Source organism: Linepithema humile, chromosome 5, assembly GCF_040581485.1.
Source record: "Linepithema humile isolate Giens D197 chromosome 5, Lhum_UNIL_v1.0, whole genome shotgun sequence".
Classification (NCBI taxonomy): Eukaryota; Metazoa; Arthropoda; class Insecta; order Hymenoptera; family Formicidae; genus Linepithema; species Linepithema humile.
In genome coordinates this window covers 30837421-30865059 of record NC_090132.1, presented here as the reverse complement: position 1 = coordinate 30865059, position 27639 = coordinate 30837421, and the positions used below count along the sequence as shown (strand labels likewise).

General features: G+C 40.4%; 1 protein-coding gene across 18 annotated transcripts in view; it reads left to right on the top strand.

The window, feature by feature from the left end:
- mbl (muscleblind) overlaps window positions 1-27639 on the top strand; it is a 363403-nt gene that overhangs the window by 198803 nt on the left and 136961 nt on the right. Inside the window, exon 3 of one of the 18 annotated variants that reach the window (XM_067355303.1) lies at window positions 1040-1183. The exons of the other annotated variants lie outside the window; for them this stretch is intronic. Within the exon in view, the coding sequence (XP_067211404.1) occupies window positions 1040-1099 (60 nt within the window). The 3' untranslated portion in view covers window positions 1100-1183. Of the gene's footprint in view, window positions 1-1039; window positions 1184-27639 lie in introns of those variants that run through there. 18 annotated transcript variants of the gene reach the window in all.

Below are 27639 nucleotides of genomic sequence, written 5' to 3'. Positions count from 1 at the left end.
TTAAATTTTAGATTAAAGTTTTGAATTATTATTAGAAAACGTTTAAATACGTACAGAAATGATAAAGACCTTAGATCGTTATTCTCCAATGGTATTGCGTCTTCCATCGACAATTTTCCTCGACTGCGTTTTTGAGAGGTTGCACGAATGTAAACTGGATCGCGACAGCCGATGCTTGGCTCTTCTCCCGGGGATATCCTTTGATGCTCAAAGACTCCTTTGATGCACAGCTTATATTCCTATCGGAATTAAATATGCGATTTGATGTAACTGCGTGTGCATGCGGCGTCGACCAATATCCGAATTCAATTTACGATACAACCGACTATCTTTTTTGTTTACTTATGCTATATGATAATAGTTATCTTCTTTTATCTGGGAAATAGACAAATTAGAAATTATGAATAAACAATATGATTTAATACGCATTTTTATTTTCCATTTTATGAGAATATTATATTAAATTTTTCTCCCTTGTTTTATTATGTTTTTATTAAGGTACAAATTATTAATTTTTAGACTTGCAGCTTAAAAACAATATAAATTGACGAGAATCAGGACACACTGTGTATTGTAGAGAAAAGGATATAAAATAAAAGGTAGAAAAAAATCGTCAGTTTTCCTGTCTCTGGAACACGTCAATTAAAACAACGTTTTGTCACGTTTTATTACATCTATCTCAATAAACTTCATAACACGAGAATGGAGTCAGTTGCCCAATTCACGAAAAGTGAACAAAGAGTGTATCTTATTGAGAGTAAAAAGCTATGATTTCGCAACAGAGGTGGTTAAGAGTGTAAATCTTGATACGTGCCGTATCCAATTTATCTGCGTCCGATATATAGCGTTATTAAATACGTGACCTTCCTGGGCACGTTTTTATAGAGTGTTGTAGAGTCGCGCTGTTGAAGCGCTATATAGTTTTATCGCTGTCGGCCATAAGTTGAGGTCCGGCAAAATGAAACGCGCGAAGGGAATAAAAAAAATAATGTCCGAATTGCTTGATGACTGATATCAACTTGTTATTTTTTTGTTTCAGGTACGTAAATGTGTTTTTCACTATGCCATTCCGCACCAATCACGGATAGAATGTGAGTAAAGGTTTACATAGCTCTGTAGTTTACGTGAAAAAATCAATAATTGATAAAAAATTTATAATATTGCAGCTAGCTAGATAATGAACAATATTGGTATATGGAATAATCTTGATAAAACAAAGCATTACATTTTGAATAAATTTTTTTAAACAAATTTTGTAACATTACGCTTTAAATGAGTAATATTGAAACTTCCTTCATTTGAATTTATTTTTGAGGCAGAGCGAGTTTTAGCATGTTCTATCTATTATCAAACTATATTATTTTATAATTATATTTGTAAAGTATCAAATATTTTATGTATTGTACATATATACGTATAATTTCTTATCGATTATTTGTGCACTTTGGTAAAGTTATGCACGATGTAAATCTATGATAATTTATTTGATTTCTTGACGACTTTTCTCTCATTCGCGTGCTCAGACGTTTCTCGCGTTTTCAAGTAGGTAACCTTATTACTCGGTATGGCGGGACGCGCGGGCGCCGCGATCGATCATTTTCAATTACAAAAATATCCATCTGCGGCTACGCGGTGCCTACACTACACCAGTATGTAAAGGTCGCGTGCATCGAAGCCACTAGACACAACGTCGCCGCGTATTTCTAAATTTGCATCTCCGCCGTCGATAAGGCATGCAACTAAACGGGGGCGAATTCGCAAGGCGGACCAACAGGACAGACTAATCGGCGACGTGTCGAGGTGCCTCATTTTTTCGCGGAACACTCTGGAGAACCGTTCACCAACGAGATTCTGACATAGATAAGGCTGTGTATGTTTGCTTTCGTTTAGAAATATAGCTTCTCGGATACGAAAACAGATAAAAATCGTTCAGTATATAATCGATTATGAAAAAATGATTCTTTCGCGATCTGAAATATTAATACTGATTAAATTTATACAAAATACAAGGACTGTTCAAAAAGTACTTAGATTTTTCCGTTTTTTTTCTCCGTAGATTTTGATGTTAGAAATAGGAAATATGAAAGATTTAATTAGTTGTGTGGTTAACTGAAGTTATTGGTGGAATTGAAGTCTGCTTGCCTATCATTAGTCAGCAATTACCTCTCTTTGTAGATCTCTCACAAACCTTAATTGCAACATAAATAGAGAAAGAAAACTGCGTTAACCACGATTAATGCTAACGGTAGGTTTACACGAAACGGAAGCAAATTGAGTGGACAAGTTACTTGCATAAAATTAGCAGTTGATCAAATAGAAAGCGAGATTTGAAGCATATTGGTTAGCAGGACAAGTGGAGTGTCGTATATTTTTAGATTTTTAATTTTTATTATGCTAATATGTCAAATATGAGCTCTCTAATTGTTTCTCATTTAAAAAAAAAATAGCAAGAAAACTTTAAATATGTTGGAACTTTATTTAGATTGTTATCAATTTTCTCATTATTTAGTAATACTCTCTTTACACGTTCTATTTTATTTCATATACATTTATGCAGTATTTTAAAGCAGTTTAATAATAGCGTTCAAATAATGATATGATATAATAATATTGACGATAGAAACAAATTATAAACTTGATATTTAACCTTAAATATATTTTTCTTTTTTGTCTATATGCAGTGCCTCGTTCAGTCTGCCCTGATTTATATTTAGAACGTTTATAACTGTATGTACGAGCAACATTTGGCCCAATGTGCTTGCTTTTGGAAAAGGGAGAGCAAGTAACTTTTCACTTGGCATGCCTTGCTGCTGCTTCCGCGTGAATCCGCCATGAGCGATGTAGGTACAATCAGCCATCGCTGCTGAAGTGTAAATCCTATCGGTGGGCAAAAACGCCGCCGGATATGCTTTCGAACATCTACCATAGTTTCGGATGGAATTCCGCGGCATGCAGAAGTTTGTACGCGTATCGCCGGTGCGAACACGTTCGCTGGTGTCCAAGTCCGACGCAGACTGCGCGGCGACGCACTCACGTCGGCATTCGAAATTCTTCCACGGATGCTCGTGTTCCGTTTATTTTCGACAGTAATTCCGAGCTTCGACTTTAATTTTAAGCGGATACGGCGACGCGCTCGCAAACGCAATAACCCGACGCAGTAAATCCGCTTGCGACAGACCAGACGGCGACGACGCGTTGGCACACACGATCTCTCCGTTCGTTCCTGCAACGGAGGAGTTTCCATCCTGATTGTAAGTGAACCGCGGAATACGGGAAGCGGGTGGGATTGTAACCTAGGAAGTAAATGCGCGATTGAAAGAGAGAGAGAGAAAGAGAGAGAGAGAGAGAGAGAGGGATAAAGCTTTCGAACAGACGCGACGTTTCGTTCGCTTTCGAAGACAGCGTCGCGTTTCGGGTCTAATTACTCGAGTAAAGCTCAAGTCGCGAGTACCTCGGTAAATAAACGAAGTAAACGAGCGAGCCGGACTGTCCGCTTTCAACGATGTGTCCGTAGCCGACTCGTAATTGCGAGTAAAACTCGAACTGGCGTGCAAAGTGCTCGACGCGACGGGACCGGACCAGTATTTTTCAGTCTCCAGAGTTCTGCGGAATACTAATCCTACGGGAACATAGTTTGAGTTTTTAGCGAAATGTTCATTGGAATCCACACCTTTTTATAATTTCAGATGATTTCTTTTCGTAAAAGTTAATTTTAATTATATTTTTTAATTAACGAAAGATCTCAGAAAGATGAATATAAACTGAAAGATAAATATTTTAAGAAAAGCGTGCTGCTGCTTTATTCTATTATTTATTTTGTTATTGAAGATAAGCGTGCGCACGCGCGTGTGTGCGCGTGTATTGATGGACATTTTAATCATATTATTAGTATTTATTTAGTAAAACCTCTTAAAACGGAGAGGAAGAAAAGTCAATAAGGACCGTGAAATTAATTTTACAGAAAGTATAATCTATTGCCAAATATTTATACACATAAATATGATATGTACTAATGAATCATGGTGCTATATGTAATCACATTTATACGCGGAATTGAAAAAAAATCTGGTCATTTAATTGAATGATAACTTGCACCGCATGTGTGTAACAGCGGTTTGTGCTGAAAACCACGTGCCGCGTGTGCGCGACATCGGTCGTGAGTGTGTTAATCGAAGGTACATTGGCCCCCAAAGACGATTTCACGTATAGTTACGCTCGTTTTCAACAATAGGTGACACAGCTCTGCGACTGCAGTTGTTAACGGAACTCGCAGCGAGCGGTGCGGACAGCGCGTTGTAATTCGATAGTCCACCGAATGCAAACTTCCACACCCCTCCCCCCCCCCCCACCTCTTTTGCATATAGTACCGCGTTCATCTCGAGCAAACAAAAGAACGTCTATATGCGGCGTTTCACACGCCTTCGGTAAGCAAAGAACCGACTGTCGGTTTGCCGGAAACCCCAATGTACAATAACTCAACCTGATGGGTTAGGTCTCTTCTACGTTCGATTGCGCGGATACAAAGAATCGATGTGTCATATAAGTCTATATTGCAAGGCGAAGAAATCAAGACGAAATGACTGGTTTGTTTTTGATAAGCGTCAATAGTTACAAAGCTATTTTTATATGCTTGATGAAAACAGTTTAAGTTACATTATTATAATACAAAGAATATTTAATCCGACATAATTTAACTGAATATTTTAATTTATTATATATATATCTCAAAATTATAGACGGCATGGATGGTAAACTATTGTATAAATATTGTTAACATTGCACAAGATTTTCGTTGGAAAATTTTCTGGACGGCAAACATACTCTTCGAGAAAATTGCAGGGTTTGATGCGGGAAAATCGCATTGCTTAAATAAGAGTAAATAAAATGCAATTGTCTGTTCATGACGAAGCACTCGGTAAATGTTTCGCGTGGCACTCTTGTACCGTATGTGTGCATCCGGTCAATAGAAATATCGGAGAAACAGTCCACCACGTGTGCAAATATGACAGCAATATCAATATCTGTTTATGATATTGGGCCGCAGCAATGGCCAGGTTAACATCTTCCATGCGGTGCCATTATTTTATATGGACACCATATTGGCGACTGCGTCTTTTTTTTCGCATATTGAACACGTTTATCACATCACTTTGTTCGTGTTTTCTCGAGCAAAGCGTGTCCGTCATTTACTTTTATCGTCCGGAATTTCCGCGCTATTCAGAACAAATTCCATTTTACGTAACGGGCAACCATTAATATATTAAGCCTGAAAGAATTTTGCAAAAGTGCGTGAAATAGATACAATATTAATTTAAAACAGAGAAAAGTATATGTGTATTAGTAACTGTAACTTTTATAATTTTTTGCAATTCCGAGGGAAGAATTATCAAGCAAGATGATATTAACTTCCTTTCATCCTTTAATCTCGCTTATCACTGTGTACGTTCATGATTAACTGACGTCCACTTTGGTGGCACTGTGGTTACCCACTCGTGACCACCGAGAGATGCTCATTCAAGTATGATTAGCGTCCGTAATCATCATTTGACTATCTAATTAACATAGTTGTTAGACTCATGAATCGGTACATTTTCTAAATTTTTTCAGATTTATTTTCTAAACATTTCTCATTTGTTAATTTGATGTATTTTATTTAAAAAAATTTGCATATACTGCAAAGGGTTAACAAGGGCCAATTTAAATCCACGTCCATGTGCGATGCGATAAATAAATCTCCCGGCGTATTTCCTCGGATATTTTCGGGCGAGATGGAAAAAGAAGATTTCGCGAAATTGTCGAGACTTAGCAGAAGGACAGAATGGCGCAAGGTACGGTGACTCCGACAAAAGAGCCTTGGGGCGGGAAACGGGGCGGGAAGGGAACGAGCGAGACGGATACGAGAAAGGAGAAACTAGGGGAAAGAGAGAGAGAACGCAGCGAAGCGGAGAGTAGAACCCGACGGAGTCGGCCGAGCATCGGATGGCCGAAGGGATGGTAGGCTGGATTCAATTACTTGGAGAACAATACTGCCTCGCCGTCATTGTTTGCTCGAGCACTTGCTCGGGTTTTCCTGGTTTGGGACCCCGAGCACCGTATCCCGTGTCCCGTTACACCACGATATTTTGTTTGCCCGCTATAACACCGACGACGACGATGAGGACGTCGGTGACGACGTCGACGAAGATGAGGATGAGGGCGAGGATGAAGACGGGAAGAACGGCGATGACAAGGACCGCTACCGATCCGCTTCGTCGACCTTGGCATTCTCGGCAACGAGAGTCCCTTCGGGCCTTCCTTTTATATCGATAAAACGCGAATGTGTCGAACTGATTGTATTCGGGCACTCTCTTCACTCCCCGTCATAACACGCGAATCCAACTTCTTTCGCACGTGCATTGCTGAGATTTTTTCGGTGGCGATGGTGAAATGTAGCTTCCGGCGCTGATGGTATTCCCACGCGTCCTTGCGCCGTTCCCTGGCGCGAAATAAAGATGGATGTATCTATTTGTCTTTTCATCCGTCCGCCTATCTATCTCTCTATCTATTTATCTATCCGTATTTATCTTCATCTATATCTGTCGATCCGCATAGTTATTCGTTTATTTATTCGCGTTCGGTCATGCATCTCGGGATGTCTACCAGTTTTGATTCTTTCTTCCGTCAATATCTTTGTTGGAACCTTAACCGTAAAGTAACAAATCTTGATAATTTGAAACTTATTCATTTTTAAGTTGTTTTTTTTACAAATCTTTCTAAATTTAAAGTGCTTCTAATTTTTCTGAAACATTTAAAAGCTTTATTAATGAATTTTGCACCGTGTGAATAATTATTCACACGATGTCTCGATATTTAAGCAGATAGTATTTAGACAATTTAGACAATTTGATGTTCATCATTTGTAGTTGGCACTGAATAGTCACAAGGGATCCTGTAAGTTGACGATGTCGATGTTTTTGTCTGGTTAGCTTTACTGCGATCGTTTTACTTCTATTCCCACGTGGGACACTCTTGCGGTCGACGGAATGATGCGCGCGATGCATCGCGTACGTGCAAATAGATCGTAAAAACTTTTTGTCCCGAAAACGGCCATCCGAATGCGACGAGCGACAGTCGTTCGTTATACCCGGACAATGAAAGCCGTCGCCTGTCGATGCGGCGCGCGTTTGTGCTGGTCGCGGTGATATTTGCAAGCCTCAACGGATATGATTCTTTATGTCCCTCAAAATTGATACGGCCTACAGAAACGCTTGACTCCTGTGTTTGTTCGCTCAATTTGAATTTTTAAAAAGGCACTTGCATGTTGACGATTGAATGAGTCAAAAAAGACTAAAAAAAAAAAATGTGAAAGGGAAGTCAGATGAAGACACATCATTTTTATTTTAACATTATACAAAGAAAGAGTAATTTTTATACATTTACGTATGATTTAAAAGTTTATTTCTGACTCGCCGAAAATTCTTTTGTCCGGCTATTCTTTTATATTATCAAAATATAAAATGCAATGTTTCTATTTTATACCAAGCTTTAAAATAATTACAACTTTCTGGAAAAGTTTTGGAAATATTCTTTACATTTATATGTTTTATATTTTTTCTTTACACAGAATTTAATTTTGGTTACTTTACGATCGTCGATTTCTTTGATGCGATCAGAGCTAACAGTGATAACTTTTTCATAATTCGCGACACGCGTTCCGGCAGGAGCGTTTTTATATGCAGCCTTCTGCCAAAACGCGTCGTCGGACTCGTCTCCGTTTCCGTGCGCGTGAGTCTGGATTTTTAATGAATTTTTAACTATTCAATTTTTGCGCTGCGAGAGAGTCCATCCTATTTCTCTTCCGCCCTGCCGATGTAACTTTCAGCAGTCGCGCCGGGTTCGAGTAGATGAAGTTGAGAAGGCAGAGTCGCAAAATGGCTGCGGAAGAGGACTGCGGTGGGTGGACGTAAAGTGCCGGGACGGCGAGAGGACGGGAGGTTGGTACATCGGAGAGTGGAATAATGAATAATTCCGAAAGAGGGATTCGTCTTGCAGCCACGCACACTTCGGCGATACAGAAACCGAATTCGCGACTTGTTCCTTCGTGAGAGCTCGAAAGGAGATACGCGTTCGCGCGGTTTCACAGTTCTCTCCTTCTCCACCGGCTATTAATAAATACATTCGCGTATGCCTGATATGTCCGATATATCCGATAATTCGCCAATTCGTTATGTACCAATTTTATTATTAATTCGAGCAAGCTTTACCGAAATTGCAAGACAATACTTTCTATTGTTTTACTTGTTAAATTTATATGTCTGTTTAATATCGTATCGTATGGCATTAATGAGTTTTATTTGCACAATATAAAGACTGCATTCAACGCAAATATGAAATGAGCTTTGGGTAGATTGTATTAGGTTGCAAAATCTGTAACGAGTAATGGGTAGTTGTATAAATAATAGTTAACACTTACGCTAATTGCCAAATTACGTGAATGTGCATCTGTTTATTATTTTTCACATGTATGATATTTCATAGTGAATTGCAATATAAATGTGATGCAAAAGAGTGTGGTAACTGAGAGATTAAATATATGCAAACATAGAAGAAAGAGCGGTGTCACACAGATCAGATAATTACATTTTTGCACGCAAAATCCATGGTGATTTTATTATCTGCGTAAAAATACGATGTGTTCGATCGCGAAGCGGGATAACAGCGGGTGAGATACGCGATTGCAATTCCAACAGCGTGTTTGTTGTAATTACACGCGACGCGTCACGTTTCGGCACCGAATAATTCTTGCTGCGAGAGTCGAGGGAGAGGGCATCCGCAAAAATCGAGAACCGCGAATATTCCGCGGTGCCGAACGTGCCGCGGAATCCGTGCGACGATAGCGCGGTCGCGCCCGTTGGCAGATAAGGGGCGGCAAAAAGCAGAAATGAGAAATGCTAATGGCATTCCGTTCTCAGCGCTATCATCTTTCACGGGGTCGGGCAAAAAAAAATAGAGACGCGGCGAGGGACGGCGATGGCGGGGCGAAAAAACGAAAAGTGCACCGGTGTTTGCACAGTCGCAGAAGCAGCGACTCGCGATGGTATTGGGATGTACTTTATGCGAGGACTCGGCCGCGCTGATATCGCTCATCCTGAATATTTTATGGGACGCGTCTGGAATAAAATAAAATTCGCGACACGCTGAAGTCGGCGAACCTCTTTGCCCCCAGCGCTTGACTTCCCCGATCTTCGCGCCATTCGAGATGAAATGGAATAATTTTGTCTTTTGGCTCGTTGAAACGTTAATTGTTTTTCTTCCGGTCGATTAATTTTGCCCTACTTTCCCGCACGCAGTGCGGCTGCGAAGTTAACGATTCTTAGGTGCGTTTTTTTCTATTCTGCAGTTGTGCATTAAACTATTTCCGAAATTGATTAATAACTGGATTTTTAGTGTCATATATTTTTTCGTAATGCAAAATTGTTTGTCTACAATTTAATCTTTTTTTATATATTTTTTCTTACTTTTCAAGAATGAATCAATCCATCAAACATAGTGACATATCGCGTCACCGAATGATGGTCGAGAAATTTAGGAAGATTTTAAGAAGCAGGATGACCGTCTTCGCGAGCGTTCGTTGTTAATTATATACAGTTAAAAAGAGATTAGTCGCGCGCCTTCTGCGCGGTACGCACACACACTGTCACGAGATCTCGACCGGAAGAGTGTGTATGAAGTATTAGGGGGGATGAGAGCGGCGGAAAGACAATGCAGTGGATACGAACTAATTGCCGGATTCTCCTGCCGTCTAGTGGACCAGGAAGATTAACTGCACGCCCATCCCCTTCAACGTCCGCCCTCACCTCTGTTTTCTCCTCTCCGACCTTCTCGTCCCTCTCGTTTGCCCATCCTTCTCCACCAGACCGCCATACGCGTCGGGTTCCGGCGCGTATATATAAATTAGTTGAATTTACTTTTGCCTCTGTGTGTGTCGCGCGTGGCTATCACATAGATTAGTGATTTTAACCTTTAAATGCATTTGCTCCTCGCGCATCTCGCGCATCTCCGTGTGCGATTATATGACGATCGTGTTCAAAGATGTTGCAAACTCGTCTTTCCAGGCGATGAAAATGTTTACAGAATAATACGCGTTAGTCATTTTTAATGTTTAATGTTTTGTGAATTTGTGTATCGTATATATTATATAGTAATTAGAAATGAAATTACTTTTTAAATCTCTCGTTTTAACTTTGATTGAAAAAAAAGTTGATTCAAAATTGGTTAAAGCATTCTTCGTGCTGTAAGAACGCTGCTTTCACACTATTATTACTCGATGTTCACAAAGTATCGGCGAAATCTGAAATATCCAAGCTCATTAGCGCGCGAGAAGGCGAAAAAACGAAACGGTGCATATCAGTAAAGTAGACAGTACGTACACCGGAGCTAAACACACCGTCGCGCCATCCACACCGCAAGGGGCTACCTTGTTAAATGCTGCAGGGTGGAACGACTTACGCCCGTTTAATCTTGAACGCGAATTCTGCGGTATCTCGCAAGGGGTTGTAATTCAGCGTGCCTCGTTCTCCTCCCTCGGCCTTTCTACCTCTCTCTCTCTCTCTCTCTCTCTCTCTCTCTCTCTCTCTCTCTCTCTCTCTCTCTCTCTCTCTCTGCCATCCCTCCTATTCTCCGGCATAAAGGATGAAATGAAGCCGAAATACCACGCTCTGCTCCTTGCCATTCTCCACCGCATCACCACCACCGCCGCCATCACCAGTGGCGTATCTCTGCCCTGCCACCATATCGCCTCCACTTTAACCTCGAGTGCCGCGAATTCTACTATCCTTTATCCTTCTCTTTTCCGCCTTTCTCGCTACTGATCGTCAGAAAGAGCGTGCCGCTTGCCCGTAAAGCGGCAAAGAATTCACCCGTTATTGAATCAATATTGTGCAAACCTATCAGCGGTTCGTCTCCCCGAACGACCTCCTCCTCCTTCGCGCTCTCTCATCTCAACCCGTCGTATCACCCCTCCCCGTTTCGCTATCTACGGAGCCTGATATGCCACCGAAGGAAAGTATTGTCTACTCCTCCCCACTCACCCTCGTTATCGATCTGTGTGCAAATATTGAACCACGTCGGCATGGGCGAGAACGAAAGTGGGAAAGGCCCGACGAGACGGTGCGGCAAAAGGGAGAGGAATGGGAAAAGGAGCGAGCGTCGGATGGCGGTTTTAACCGCGGACGGGGACTGGTGAGCTAGAGGGGAAGGGAAAGTGGCAACAGATAGACAGCGTAGTCTTTCCATCGCGGATGAATTTAATGGGGTAGCGTTCCGGTGCATTCCAGTCGAGTTAACAGCACGAGGACCCTCCAAGTCAATTAGAGAAAATCTCTTTGGCGCCGTGTGGAGAGCGGCTTTCTCTCCTCGTACAGTATCGATGACTGTGCTTGACGAAATCATCGCTTTTAGCACGCGAGCGGCGCGTGCTGCGCAACTCGCACGATCTGGAGATTCGGCGAAACTTTTTTTTCTCGTTCTTTATTTGTGGAACATACGTCGGAAGAGGACGCGGATCGTTTTCAACTCGGCCCGTCGACTAAACGGACGACAGTCCGTGAAATTGCTACGATTTATCATTTCCACGAAGCGCAAGATTCGCCGTTTGTAGTGATCGTTTTGACAAAAGTTTCCGTGGAAAACGCTCTCTTGTCTCTTTATGTGACAAACGAGTTGCGAGCCAAGTCAGAGTAATTGTAACATTGGATTAAACGTGACACTGCGATATTTTTTTTTACATGCACATCCATATTCGATAATATCGTAAAGTTTATAATAAATCAGCTATATTATGAGGTTGAATCGGCTTTATTATTCATTTATTTCAATAATCTCAATAATCAATGATAATTGAATTTATATTTCAAATCCAATGAATGAATAATTATTAAATCTGGTATCTAATATTGATATCCAATACATCGAGCATGTCAAATCATTAAAAGACTATATATAACTCTGTTATTGGGTTATGCAATAATAAATGACAATTTAATTGATTTTCGGACATTTATTATCCGTCGAAAGAGAAAGAAATTAGTAAATGTCGGGATTGATTTCATCTTGAGTATTGAATTAAAGTAGATAGAGAAATATAAGAAAAATTAGAAATGATATAGAAAATAGATCGAAAATCTTCCAACCGTTCTTCACATTTCGGCAATAACTATCTAATGAATTTTTCTCAGGCGAAATTTCCATTTTTATTCGCGGCAATGAATGAGCGGCCGACGTTTATTTGACATCAACGCACCTGTCCAAGAAAATATCACGATTCTTTAATGCGTTGAGCGGTTAACTTTGGTTACCTGATGTATACTGGTAACTTCATTTACAAATTATCACGTGCCCGTGCATTCTCGCAATTAATATGCAACGATTTCGCGCGTAAGGCGAGCGAGTCGGGAAGAGCAGAACACGGCGAGAGGGAGAAAATCGCTGTGTAGACGAATAGTTCATTTCGCGTCGACTAATATTTTGCCCGGAGGAGCTGCGGAGGAGCATCCTGTGGAAGAGATGGCCGTTCCTCTTTCCCTTCACTTCTACTTCCTCTTCCTTCTCCGCTTTTCCCATCCGACACAATTTAACCGCGTTTTAGCTCGCACATGCGTGTTTGTTCGACATTATAGAAATCGCGTTGCCGTTTACTATTTGCGTGCATCCCGCCGATATTTTTTATAGTTTGAATTTTATACATTGCACTCTACGCTCGGCGTACAGCCAACACCCTTGACGAGTTTTTTCAACTATTGCGTTCTCGAGTGATGTTCTCTGCTGGCTACACATTATTTTTTTTCTCACTACAGTGGGAACATCACTGCGGCGAAGTATATTTTCCAATCTATGTATTTGCATTGAAATGCAAATGTTTGCGTTTCTAATATAAATTAATAATTTATATTATGTGAATATTTAGTAATTGTATACGCGATACGCAATACACCTAATAACAAGAATACGCATCGCTTTTATTATTAAATGTTTTGCGCAAACAATACTACGCATTCTAATTATACGAAATATTTCGTTTCAAATATGACGTTATTCACATTTATCGCACTTTTGCATACGATCATTTATGTCTATCATGTATGCTATTCTTTCATTTTTATCGCTCCGTGCTAGTGTAATCGATTAATTGGGCGTGTTGTTTCTATGGAAAGTGCAAGCGATGCATTGGAACATATCGATTTGCGAGAGGGTGCCGACCTACGTCACGTCTGTTAGGAAATATTTTCCTCCGCACTGATGGATCGGTCGGTCGTTTCGATTCGGATGAATTTGTATTTTTGATTTACTCAGGATCGCGTGGTGTCACGCGTGAAATCGAAATTAATGTAATGGCGTTTCGCGCTATGCAATTCATTACGGTTATCGTGTGCTAAAACATTGTCGATTAAACTCGATCTTGTAACTGCTACGGAATGCAATATATCACTTGCGCCGTTGAATGCGTATTTGATGCGATTTTATATTTTGTATTTTATTTTATATTTCACACAATGTACCATTTTCCATTCCTTATTCCGTTTGCATTCGGTTGAAAATAGGTGGTTGAATCAGTAGATGCGCCGATTATTTGGATGCAATAGCAATGGGACAATTTATCTACAGCGTAATGAATAGTGATTTAATCCTTGACAGCCAAGCCAACAATAGCTCGTTGATAGCCAAATGCGTATTGCACTTAGAGCTATTGTTGATAACAGATGATGGATTACACGATTTGTGATAAACTAAAATAGCTCGTTTATCGTGCGAAAAACATATTCACAAATTGATAAATTTTCCTTCAAGAAATATTATCTTTAGTTTATTTATCAAGGATTCCTTTCACTAATTCTTTTTACTAATTTTCATATTTTTAAGAAAATTTTGTAGGGTAAAGTTTGTTCTTTGAATTATACTTTGACTATGTATTTCGGTCACAGGTGATAACACTTTGACTATTTGATGTATTTGCAAAAAATCTATACGCGTACGAGTTTAATAAACGAACGTGAAACACTCGCTCCCCTCGTTTCAAATAACACAACATCGCGTCCCGTCGTGGGGAAAAATGTTTTTTATGTACCGAAGTCGAGTTTGTCCCGCGGGAAATGTTACTCGCGTCACACAACTGAACCTACGAAATTACTTTTTGAAATCTTCGTCTCTTCTCGACACAACTCGAATCTGGCATCTCCATTTATTTCAAGACATTTTCTTTGTTTAATGATCACAATTATTTGTTTCATACGTAAGAAGCTGTGTACAACTATTAAAAATAAAGTCAGAACTCTCAATGGTTTATGAGTTTTTACGAAGCTTTATACATAAAAATAAAAGATGGTTTAAAATTTTGCGAAACTTTGTCGAAACTCTATTTCTTACTAGTTATTTAAAATTAAATCCGTTTATTATGATATTTTCATAAAAAGTTGTTTCACACATTAAAAACGGATTTTTGGATTTTTACAAAAAAAAAGTGGATTTCTTTCTTTTTTTTATCATGTTGCAAAATCTATGTTTAATAATGCAAGATCAACAATTGAGTAAATTCTAATTGATATTTTTATAATCTACGCGATACAACAAATTAACATATTTGATTACAAAAAATTGTGTTTTTGATATTTAATAATAAAAATGAATTATTAATTATACACACACACACACACACACACACACACATAGTTTATGATCTTTATTTTACGCTCATGTGCGTTAAACACGATAATAGCTTAACGAATAACGAATTTAATTGCAATTGCAGAAAATATGAGCAACGGCGATACGGGATCACCTTTTAGAAAGGTGGACTTTATTACATTTTCCGCTTTGTCTCTACGAGAAATGCCTGTTAATATTGTTACGTAAGAATGGCGATGAGTAGCGAAGAGGTGGAAATTGGAATGGAAGTCGCTGCGTGTCGTTGGTTGCGCTTTTATTTCGGCGAGAAGTTGCTGAAAGGCGGTTGTTAACATTTCCCCGGTGAGTAGATGCAGTCGCGCATTGTTCCGCCGACGCGCCCGTTCCGCGCCGCCGAAAATTGAAGCACGTTTCGGCTGCAGCGCTACGTGACGCGCGAGCTGCCGCCTTCTCGCTGAAATACGCGGCGCGAAATAAGAGGTATACCCGACGTACAAATCAACCGAAACAAACATATTCGCGCGTTCCCGAAACGCTCGGCTGGGTCACTCCTTCCGAACGAACTTTTTCGCGTCTACAACGCGTGAATCTAATAAACCGGCGTGAAACGCCTGAGTCTCGGGAGCGTATCTTATGTCTACTGTGTATGTTATCACGTTCCGCGGATTTTTTATACGACTACACGTAACATGCGAAATAATGCTTGGTCGTCTTGCTTCATCTCCCTCTTTTCTTTGCGGCATCATCTGTAATAAGATGTGTGAAAGTTGAGTGGTTTGAAGCGACATAGTCTTTTACATGAGTAAAAGTTTTCTCAACTTGCGGCTATTTACAAAGTCAATTATGATAATGATACAAGAGATTTATATTAAAAAATAATATGGAAAATGATTTTGAAAGTAGAATTGATGTTCTTAATCGTTTGTTTTATCTCTTTTTTTTTTATTTTATAGAAATGCGATTCTTAAGACTTATCTAATCATATAATGTCATTACGCATATATGCAGGAATTGAGCGACATTTGTTATTCCAGGCATATCGATTTCTCTTCTTTCGGCTTAGCGTGAATTTAACGAACAGATGTAAAACTTTTCACATTACGTTCCGTGAACTTTGAGTTTGGAGATTTTTTATGACACGCAAGCGCTTATTCTGGTAGTCATATATGTATATCCCGCGGTCTCATATTATTGCCATTGGAATATCGACTGCAAGTTTTATCAACTCGTGTACATTGCCACTTGCGGCCACACGAAATCGGAAAAACAATTTCAGGTGGACACGCGTGGTACAAGAGCAATTAATTAGGAACGCTGTCGATTTCGATTTCACGCATCTGTTTACCATAGCTGTGTATTTTGGTTGCCGTGCGTAATTAGGCCAGTTGAAAACAAATTCTCGTTCGATTAAGCGCGGTGGTTAATGATGTATTTATAGTCATTAGGGAAACAGATGGATTATTTGCTGCGATACAGTTTTGAAAACGAACACTTTCTGATATCGCGCAAGTTCGACATAAACTTCTTTTAGAACAATAAAAAATTTCAAAAGAATTCGTGGGCTAGGATGGTAAGCATCGTAATCTAAGTAAAATCGAGGTAACGTTTGATTACACACAAAAATTTTTTAGATTGTTTAAATATAAGTAAAAGTGCTGGGCGATATTACAATATTTTTTATCAGACTAAAAGTGACCGAATTTCCCTGATCTTGAAGGAATATAGGTAATGCTGGAGTCGACGAAGGGAGTCGAGAGGCTTTATAAACTGTGTTCGGGTCACTTAATCTTCCTTAGTTACCGATCGATGGCTTCATAATCCTCTTCTTAACGCGTTTTTTTTTTTTTTTTTTTTAGGGATTTAGTATGTCGGGAATGACTAGAGGATTTATTGCACGGACGTAATAGAAAGCTGATCGAGATCGAAAGGAAAAGAGGGCGGTCGCGTTCGGTGCACTCGTTGATCAGCGGATTTTATTTTAAAAAATGAAGAAGCTCTTAGCGAGAAGGGCCGAGTTCTGAAGTAACGTTGATAACAGACGATATCTTGCGATATCAAAAGCGACGACTTTGTGGTCGTTTTTCGTCACAGATTTATCGAATCTCCTTTATGGGCCAAAATGTTTGAAGAGGAAAGATGTTCTTCGCGAACGATCGAGAGCTCTACTGAGGTTCCGTGATTAATGAACAAACCGCAGTGAAATTCCGTTACACCGAATACACACAAAGCGAAATTTTCAGTATAATGAAGTTTAAATCCTCGCTCAATGTTTACACAATGTACAGATAATTCGATTTAACAACTAACTTGAGTATAACACATTTGATTTAGCGATCTCACAGAGTTTGCCATCATCAATTTTTGTTACAATTAACACCAAGTTCGTGATAATTAATCAATAATTACGTACACAAAAGTAAAATTGTTAAGGCGATAGAAATTTATAAAAGAATAAAAAATTTAAAAAGTATTATTTCTAATTTATTTTTATTATCAATTATTAAAAACAATAATTATCATATTAAAAAATGAGATTTTGCTTTCTTCACCAAATTATTATGAATGAACTATTTTTACTGATTTTGATATATAATGGTTGAGATATATATGTATGTGTAAACTTGTATTCCGTAAATTGAATAATGCAACGATCTATCAACGATTCAACTACCGCATATTGTTCGTGCGGAAGTCGTCGCAATTGCCTTAGAAATTTCTATCACTTCTCTCGAACGTCTACATTAGTTTTCCCCTACGCGCGATAGTTTGACATCTTCGTCAATAATGATTGCTCTTCTCGGTAACATATGGTCGCAATACGTTGCATTTGGCGAATAACCATCTCACAAGATTTCAATATATCGTTGATGGACCCATCATTTATCACGGATGTCGTCCAGTCGATCCCTCTTGTAAGATGTGATTTCCCGTAAGCGTTCTTTCCATTCGTATCATATCACGTGAATAAAATTCCGAGTGACATTAAAATTCCAAACTGTTCGATTTTAAGTGTATTTTTTTACAATGACAAGCTTGCTTTGTCGCTGCTGCCACCAGCATTCCGAGTTAATGTTGAAATTTCGTCACGAAGTATTTGGGGATAATTCTACCATCTTGACTTTCTTCTTCGTCTTAGAACTATCAAAAGTTACTCGATGTCAAGTGGAAGCTTCGAGGGAGCTTTCTTTCCTATCTCTTCACTTTCGAGTTTCGCGAGAACGATATCGCGCTACTAGATAAGGAAGGTAAAAAGATGGGAAAGCGGAAGAACGAAAAGTAGTGGAACAAGAAGTAAAACGGGAAAGAATGGTACGTAGAATTTCAGATCAAGTTGGTGGAGGCAAGCGCGCGCGGTTACGATCGTGAATTATTACGGAATAGTTTGTGAATTATGGTCAAACAGTAACAACCATACGTGATATGAAAGTTTACGATGTAAAATGATACATCGATAATTCTAAGCATTGTGATACGAGACGACATGTGCATCCTGTGGTTACGATTGCAAGCACAACTCGAAGTTTTCTGAAACTTTTTTAGTTACGTGTACCATGAAAATCTTTCAACAGAGTTATATATTTGTCGTTTGGATGCTTCCACGAATAAATAAGTGTGACGAAACCGGCGGATCGCACGTGGAGTTGTACTACTGACCGACTGACCTAGATCTTTCTTTGCGTTGTGAAGGAAAAATATAAAAATCTGCTTTAAAATTGTCTGCAAAAGAGTTGATGAGATAAATCTTATAAGAAAACAATGTAGTGAGAAAATTCTTTATCGTACGTATAGATATCATATTGAATTCTGATAAACTTTTCCGTATGTTGTACACATTATTAGAAATATTATTATTATTCTTTTAATTTCATAGCGCAAGCTTACATTTTGCAAGAGTGGTAATTTATGAAGTTTTATTATTTACTGTTTCATTTATTATTTACATAAATTTATCGAAGCCTACGAGTTGACTTTACGAAGCAATTATTGCGATCTCTGTTGTTTCCAAAATTTTACATACCATGGAAAATGCTGCATGTTATTATTGTATATCATATATTCTAATGGGTAGTTCATTTCCAAATAATGAACTGATTTATTATTTATTATTACATTATGTTAAAATATTCTATAGAATTATTCTCGGATATATCATAACATCCGAGAGTATTTCATATCAATATAAATTAATTTGATGCACTTTATTAACGATAACTAGTCTTCCAAAAATGTATCAAAAAATTACACGCGTCTTTCTGTATCTATGCAATGAAAATCCTTGTAGCTTCCGTTAGGCTAATCGTCTTGAATGTGACAAGAAGAAGCGTCGGAAGCGCGGAGGAGCAGAAGGTGCGAGAAGGCGCTGGCGGTAACATAGGGCGGTGAGGAAAGGTATGAGCGTGGGAAGAAAAGGGATGGGAGAGCGAGCGGAAGAGAAAAGCCGGCTATTAGACACTAGCTGCCGCAAAACTTAGGGGAACTTATGAAAGTGGGATCGGGTTCGAGTGCTATGCCGAGACATGCCGGCACAGCACCTTGAACTCCTCCTCTTTTGCTGCTCCACCTCCGCGCGCCAAGCCGTCTCTTTGTCTTTTGTTCCTTTTTCGTGGCGCGAGAGAGGAAGGAGAGAACAAGAGATACAGCCAAGTGGGATATACGAAACATATTAGATTCTACGGCACGTCCGCGAATTGGCCGGCAAGTTTCTTGGTTTTCTTTTTTTTTTTTTTCTTTTTGCTCTTTCTTCAGTCCGACGACATTAACCCGAATCCTTCGTCTTTCTCTCGATTCAGAGACAAGGAGGGCGTAGGGCGAATTGTCGCGAAAGCGAGGCGGGCGTGGCTAGGACGCGTTGAGTTTCCTTGCGAAATTGAGCTATCAAAAAAGTTTAGAAATCGTGCTTTGAATTCCGGATCCGCCCGCTCGGGTCAAGTATGTCCACGGCTGTCCACGTGGTATTAATTTACGGAGTAACTGCGACGACGAAGGAAGAATAATTCGCGCGATCGTTACTGTCTTCGCATTGTTCTTTCTCTAGGTCGTTCTGTTTTTTTTCTTTCTTGGCCTATTTTCTCGTTTTTCCCTTTCTTTTCGGAGATGCACAGAAAATAAAGCGGATAACGAGGCACGAACTCGGCGGGCGCGACTCGGAATGTCTTAACCCGTAGACGACGACTGCGATACCGGGAATTGGAACTATCCGCCCTCGGAGTCCGGCAAAAGGCACGCGAGTGACAATCCTATTAGTGAGTAGGCAGCCAGCGAAATAGCTTTTGAGATAATAAAGCGTTTGCTGGCGGGGGCGGCTTTCATGGCCAATGCTTCCTAGACGCAGCCGCCGTCGTCGCCCGGAGATGGAAATGAATTTACTTTATTACCCTACTACTGCTAAAAATCGCGTCTGCTTTGAGTTAATATTAAAAAGCAGGCGTGTATATATAGTGTATACTGGCTTGCACAAATTGGCTAAATTGTATAAAACGATTTGATACGATTGAATCGAAATTTTACACTTGATTTTGCAAAGTATATATGTATAAAATTGCGATTTCTCTCACGTAGAAGTGATTACAGCAATTGTTGTTTTATTTTGTTGTTTATTATTATTCAGCTGAGGAATTTAGGTAAGCAATTTATTATTTATTTATTATTTTAAATAATTACACGAATAAAAACTTCTCTGTAAAGACTGCCAAACACGAAAAGAATTCATAGCACATCCGTCGCATGGGCACGACGCTATCGAGGTTCGCAATAAAATCTAAAAATATATACCTTTCGAAATAAAATGGTAAACGTAGCGTGAAACGGTTTGTCCGCCATATAGCTGTGCAACGGCAGCAATACCTAGCAGCAGTGCCGCAGCGCGATGGAGCGGCCGCGTCTCTCTGTCTTTCGCGAAATACATTTTCCGTATTGCGCCCGACCCTTCGCCTCCGTCGTCGTTTCTCCAGTATACGGTCGAACGTGCGCTTCCGTTTCGCTTCGCGTGTTTTCCGCGTTGTCCTTTTGCGTCCGTCGCCGAATCCTCTTCCGCCACTATCGAGGTTTCATGCGATTTATAATATCAGTCAGAACCGCCGAGATTCTTCGTCACTCATTTGGCAAGTAGATTTCAGATTTATAAAGATAAAACATATGACATAAAATATAGGAAGTAAATTTAAAGAATGCTATATATTTAGTGAATACTTATAATCACACATCCAATTACATTTGTGAACTAGTATATCGAAAAACTTTGTTTATGGAATTTTCTTATCATAGTTATGAGTTTTTTTTTAATATCAATCTACGCATTCTCTTTCAATATAGATCATTTTCGCAATATATTAGCTTTTTATTTATTTTTGCTAACTATTTCTTTTTTTGTTTTTGCAATTTTATTTGACATTTTTATATTTTTATATTGCAGGCGTATATAAACCACCATCTTATAGCTCTTATTATTTCTTTCAATGTCGCCTCTCTCTTGCAAATTCTATCTTGCAGGTTTTTTTATTTTCTCTCTTTCCGTTGTCTTTTTTCTTCTACTTTTTGTTTCTGTTTCATGAACGCATTCTCCCGGGTGGACTCCAGCTCTTCGTTTTCTCTCATCCGCCTCCGTTTCCCGTACATATTCTGCTTGCCTGTTTTTCCCTTTCTATTCCCTTTTTCATTGTACTTGACGCTACTTTTGCCCTCGTACACCGCGCCTAGTGACTTCTTCTCTTTTTTTCTCGTTCTTCCAGTCCTGTGCGGTGGAATTTTCGTTTTCTTTTATTTCTTTTTTCTTCCGTCGCCCCCTTCATTTTTCCTTCTCGTTCGACGCTTATATCGCTCTTTGTCCATTCCACGTCGTTCGCGCCACCGCTTCCTTTATTGTATTTGTTCCCCTGTGTCCTCCCTGCTCTCGCGCAGCGGCCGGGGTCCCGATGCTTCTCCAGGTTTTCCACGCACGTAAACGCGCGCTCTCTCTCTTATTTTCCTCAGCTCCTTTCTTCTCGTTCGTCCCACCAACGCGCACGATCCGCCGCCCGTTACGACATTTTCCGTTTTTCTTTTCGGTATGTACGCTCGGTATCCGATACGTGATCTATTCTATCTAGTCTCGATATTGTCCTTTTCTATCGCGCAAAGTGCATTCTTCGGGCGTCACTCCGTTCTTCTTACGCCGTTCTTCCTCCTCGCTCGTGTTTAATCCTTGTTTCTCCTTCCTGTTTCTCAAATTCCTGGCACTTCGTTACTTCGCCAGTGGGCGATCTTTGAAAATACGATACGCTCGATTCCCTCCCATTACCCACGTTAATTCGGCACGCAGCTCGAGAGAGTAGAACCGCAAGATCGTCGAGCCCGGTAAACGGCTATGGCTGCTGCTCGTCGGAGCGCGAATCCCCAGTCAAACAATATTCAGCCAAATTTCTGTAAATTTGCCGGGATGGCGGAATTGTAGCTGTGGGAATTGCTATGGGAGGTGTTACGCCGTAGCCTTAACCGCGACTAAAATCAAACGACACCTTCAACATTGTGGATACGATATGAAAATACATTGCGTTAAAAGATGAAATGTGATAACCATATTCGACTACAGTCATCAAATTTTTTCAACAAATTTTGTTTGATGCAATCTTCTCACGCGGTTAAAAATGATTGTTCGTACGTTATTTTGGCAATTTTGTAGGTTTGATAGTTTGATATAAATGTTCACGTCGGCTTAAAAATTTCTTTCAATTCTCGGTGAGACAAAAAAAAAAGAGAGGAGTAATTCAGCATTCGGGAACTTCACTCGTATGTCACTAGAATAAAAGGAAGCGCGAGGTAATCGACGCGAATGAGGGCTAGGGTCAGTCTAGTGAATTATTGCGCTCGGATCGATTCGAGGATTTTGGGCTGAGAGAGACGCGCACGCGGAAAAAAAAAGACGGAACGGCGAAGATGGCGGAAGCTGGAAGGTGAGGAGGAATCCACTCGGCCGCTAACGGACCGAGAAACAAGGCGGCAGGCTCTAACTTTCGTTACAGCGCGCCGCCGAGAATTTATTATTCCGCGTACGGAAGGGGCGGCCCCTGTGTAACCCACGTCCACTTTAACGCAATTACCGCCTCGTGCCTTTCCAGGCCTGGGGGTCGAAAAGACAGCAGGGAGGTAAATTCACCAAGATTCTTTGTTCTCGCTGGGATTTTTGCCCGATGCCACCTACGTCGCGCGAGTATACTTCGACCTTGTCTCGTCGCGGCTAAGTCGTGCGAAGAGCCTACGCCTCGTCTCGACATGGTAAATAAATTAAAATAAGGGATGGGAGAAAGGCCGACTTAATGAGAACTAGAAAAACGCTGAATAGTCCGTGTGGATAGAGTCGTAAAAGGAGAGATTAAAGCAGCGCGGTGGGCGAATGAGGTTTGAAAAACGCCGGTGGCAACCGTTGCTGCTGCTAGTCGCATTCTTGTCTTTTCTCATTTTACGAAATTGAGAAGAGGCAAAAAAGCGAAAGCGCAGCGAAATTCTGCGAGACTTTCACCATGTGTTTTTAGAATTTTCTTCGACTTCATCGAGCGCGTTTCCACGGCATTTTTATAATTCTTGATGTTCTCGAACAACTATTGCACCGCTTGGAATATATTGAAATTTAAATAAAAAACACATTTTTTGGTGCGAAGAGTGAAGAAAAACGGACGTAAAAATACACATAGACAGCTTAGCGAAATTAGGACGCTGACGCGGAGTGACGGAAGAAAGAGATCATTCGCAGTCAGCTTGCTGAAATCCTGTTTTCATTTAATGTAATTACCACTCGGTTGCGAGGTAGAAAACGGCGAAAAGAAGAGGATGAGATGCGACTTTTTGTTTCTCGTGAAATCTCTTTATTTAGAATTTTGCTCGCACTCTTTACTTGCACATTGGCCCGTAATACAGAAGTTAAGTAAATACCGAAGAAAGCGTACGAACCACGGGATCGACAGTGAATGTTAGGGAGTAAAACTGCTTAAAGAAGTAAAGTATGGCGGTGCTGAACATTGCGGAGGAGCCGGAGGCTTTCGTGTAAAGCGGAATTCTAATTGCGAGGGATCAGCTAGATTGAGTTTAGTTTCGGGCACGTTCGCTTTAACGCGATTAGCCTTTCGCGAGAAAGCGGGAAAAAAGAAGGATGAAAAGGTGAGTCGAGGCGTTGTCGCTCTTGCTCTTCTTTGATCCCCACGTTTGTTTCGCCACCTTATTTTGCGTCCCCTTGTCGACTTCCGCCGAACGAGGGGATGTCGCATGCCTGACCGTCATGCTCGTGCGGTCAGGCGGAAGTTCAAATACAATTTGAGATGCGTGATTCCTTAAGTATGGCCTCTTGTTAGTTTCCTTGTGAATTTATTTGTAAACAATTGCAGAAGTGGATAAACGAAAAGGGAAAAATTAGATATTTTGAGATTTCTATCAGTTTTAAACAATATTATCGGTACATAATTTGTAGAATATTGATAATAAATTATTACCTTCTACGTAATTTAATTCTAGAGTGCATAAGAGGTCTAAAATTTCATGATATAATTAATTTGGGTTGATTAGCATTGTTCTTAAAAAATCAAACGAATATTTCTGGAGTAGAAAAAATGACTTTTTGCACAATTTATATATGACCGACTTTGATTAAAAGTCTACAAAAACTGCAAGATATTCATGACTGTTGGAGAAAGACTCACTCGCTAGAACGATAGATTCTGCTTCTTCAGTGCCGAATATTTTCTCAGTTTCACTCAAGACGAACTCTTCGTAAATATAAACTCTGTCCGAATCAACAGTGAGATTTACGTGATTATAAGGTATGCGGATAATTGACGACTTAACCATTCCTTCAGCGAGTAATTTTACCCTAAGTAAAAGACCGCGCTCCACCTCTCACTCGTTACTCCTTCGTCCGTAAATTTGTTTCACCGCGTTGGCCAATCGCTTCCCGCCTCCCCCGGTTCTCCGGTCAAACTCGAGATCAGAAAGAAGGAAATGCTGGGATTCGGTCTGTCCGTCGACCGGGCAGGGAATTCAAATAAGAATCCGATGGAGAACGTGGGCGTTTTAAAGGAATAAGGCGAGCTCGTGGAACGAGTCCACACCGTGGAGAGAAGGATCCGGAGATAGGAGCGGCGAAGAGAAATTGGTAGGGTGGCGTTGGATGATGAAAGCAAAAAGTCGTCGGAGTCCATCGGCGTCGACGACGTCGGCGTCGTCGTCGTCGTCGTCGCCACTACCGCCGTCGTTGTCGTTGTCGTCGTCGCCGCCGCCACTACCGCTGGCTTGCCAGTGACTGCATTGCGCCGTCACGTCCCACGAGACTTCGGCGGTCCGTTCCAAGATGGTTCATTAGTTGTCGCAATGCAGGACCTTTCCTTGCTCTCTCTCTCTCTCTCTCTCTCTCTCTCTCTCTCTCTCTCTCTCTCTCTGTCTCCCGGCACCCCGCTCTACGTCATTTTTTTTCCCTCGTCCCCAACGCGCCGTTTTTTCTCCCTCAGCTAGGTTCTCCGGCGGGCCGCGCAGTCTTCTGCTTCCGGCTCTACACGGGGACGCTCCCCGTGTTTCGACCCGACGAGATCTCGAAACTCCAGGAATAGCAACGAAGAAGGATATTTTGCTCAGTCAAGCGTGTCCGAGGATTTCCACGAAATCCCTGTTTCGGATGCATCGAGTTCCTCCGCTTCTCCCGCCGGCGTCGTCCTCTCCATGCTTTCTATTCGCCTCGTTGCATCCTCCGAATCTTCTCTTCCTCCATCTTCCGTCGGAAGGTATGCTCTTGTACGACTGTGTAAGTTACGAAGCGCTATACGCACCTTCTTGCGCAGCTCCGAGGGATTACGAATTGCCGCAGCGTTGCAGTCGTTCCTCTCGCGAGGAGCCCGATATCGAAACAATTCCGTGTGCCAACTCGCGCGGAAGTACACTCAAAGACTCTATGATCGGGGCGAGATTCGATTCGCCGCTCCCTTTCCACCTACGACGAGCGTTCCCGGCGGCATTGCGAGTAAACAATATCTCGCGACGTTTCGCGAACCTGATCGCCTCTTCGGACCGTTTCTTCGCGTCGATACGATTCGATTCCTCCGAGCTGCGCCTCGAGTTGAGGATTCTTTAAGGGAGTTTCTCTCCCAGACGCTGTTTGTTTCCCCGACGAGTTGTATCCTATCTGAAAGTTCCGGGCAGTAATTGATAAGTGTCGTCGAGCGGAGAAAACTGTGTCGTCCATTTTCCATTGATCAAGCGAATGACAGTTTTAGCGAATTCGATTCTTCTTGTGAGCACTCTTGTGCTTGAGAGCTTTTATCTATTTACTAAAAATTTATATGCCATCGTGTTATACGAGACGTGAATAATATTCCGTGATTGCCCGAGTCGATTTTTACCAGCGCGACATAAAATTCGCGAAATATGAGATAAGAAACGGCCACATTCAGTGTTAAATGTACGGAAAGAATAGAGCTTGGCGTGTAACTGTTTGTAAGCAAACATTTTCACGCGTGCAAATTTGTGCATTTTCTTTACGTCGAATTTTTCTGCGTTACGTTATGCTCGTTTTACAGATATTATTCCTTGAAATATTTGAAACGTCCATGGTCCACGGCGGAAAGATGACGCAAAGACCTCTCGCAAAGATTTTAAGATCAATGCGCTTCTTTTACTGCCGCGGTGGTCAAACGACATATCAAATACGTGCAAAGAGATAAACGGAGTTATATGCTCTTACTGGCGGATATAATACGACTGACATTTTCTAACAGAACTATAGATACAGATAGAGCTATATTCATATCGAAAATATAAATTTGAAAAAGTTTATATACAGGAATATAACTATAAAACGCAGAGAGAAAGAAATGATACGAAATAAAATCAAATAGGTAATTGAAAGATAAAATTAAGAATTATAATTTAATTCGTATAAGAACTAGAAATATAAAATTTTTTGCAAAAAATTGAATAACTAAGAAATTACTCCATTTATTTCTTAGGATATTATTTTTTTATGATCATGCTGAATACGATTTTTACTACGCCCTGTAGTTATAGTTCTGTATTTCAAGTCTCTGACTACTGTCACTTTATACACACTCGTAAACTTTCTGGAAGAAGTAAAGTTTCATGCGCTTATTACCATATGCGCAGTTCGATTTTTCAACTGTCTGCGGCAGAGTTGACTTACATTTCCGTTAAACTGTCTTTGGATTTGACGTTTATGTTTGTTGACATTTATAAATGCCGCTAGAGAGAGAGAGAGAGAGAGAGAGATTTAAACTTGTCATGAGATAGGATTGATTGTCTGTCTCAGAATCTAAGAAATCTATTGTTTCCAAGATAAAAAATTTAAAATTTTAAAAATAGCTTTGCATTTTATTTGACGTGATACAGTAAGACTGCGTGTGACGATAAGTTGTATTTTATCGCGGTGAATAAAGTTCTACTATATCAACAAAATAATAAATAAAATTTTTGAAGTAACGTAAAGTACATTTGTTTTCATAAAAATGTAGCAAAAATGTTTGTTGAAATTATCACAATTAGTTTTTCGTTTTTTAACCACTTGCTCTCGTAAAAATCCGTCTGTTCGACAAGCAGCTTCAATGGACACTCATTAACATTCCCTCGATGAAAAAACATCAACTGTGAAAGTAATTTGCATCTGATTAATATTGTCTTAAGTAAACGCGGACTTTGAGTAGCGATTGGCTTCCGCTCGGCGAGAGAGAGAGAGAGAGAGAGAGAGAGAGAGAGAGAGATGGAGAGAGAGAGAGAGAGAGAGAGATAGAGTCGGTCGTATCGCGTATTCCGTGCTGGCGCTCAATCTCCATCTCGTTTCATCGTGATATAGACGAGTCTGCACGCGCGGTTAATAATAATATTAAGTTCGAGTGTGCTTTTGGAAATGAATAGGGTGAATCTGTGCAAACACGTAACTGACTGTCGTGTTACGCCAGGTAAATCAAACAGACGATGGAAACGTGATAAGTCCGCCTCTCTTCCGCACGACGCGAC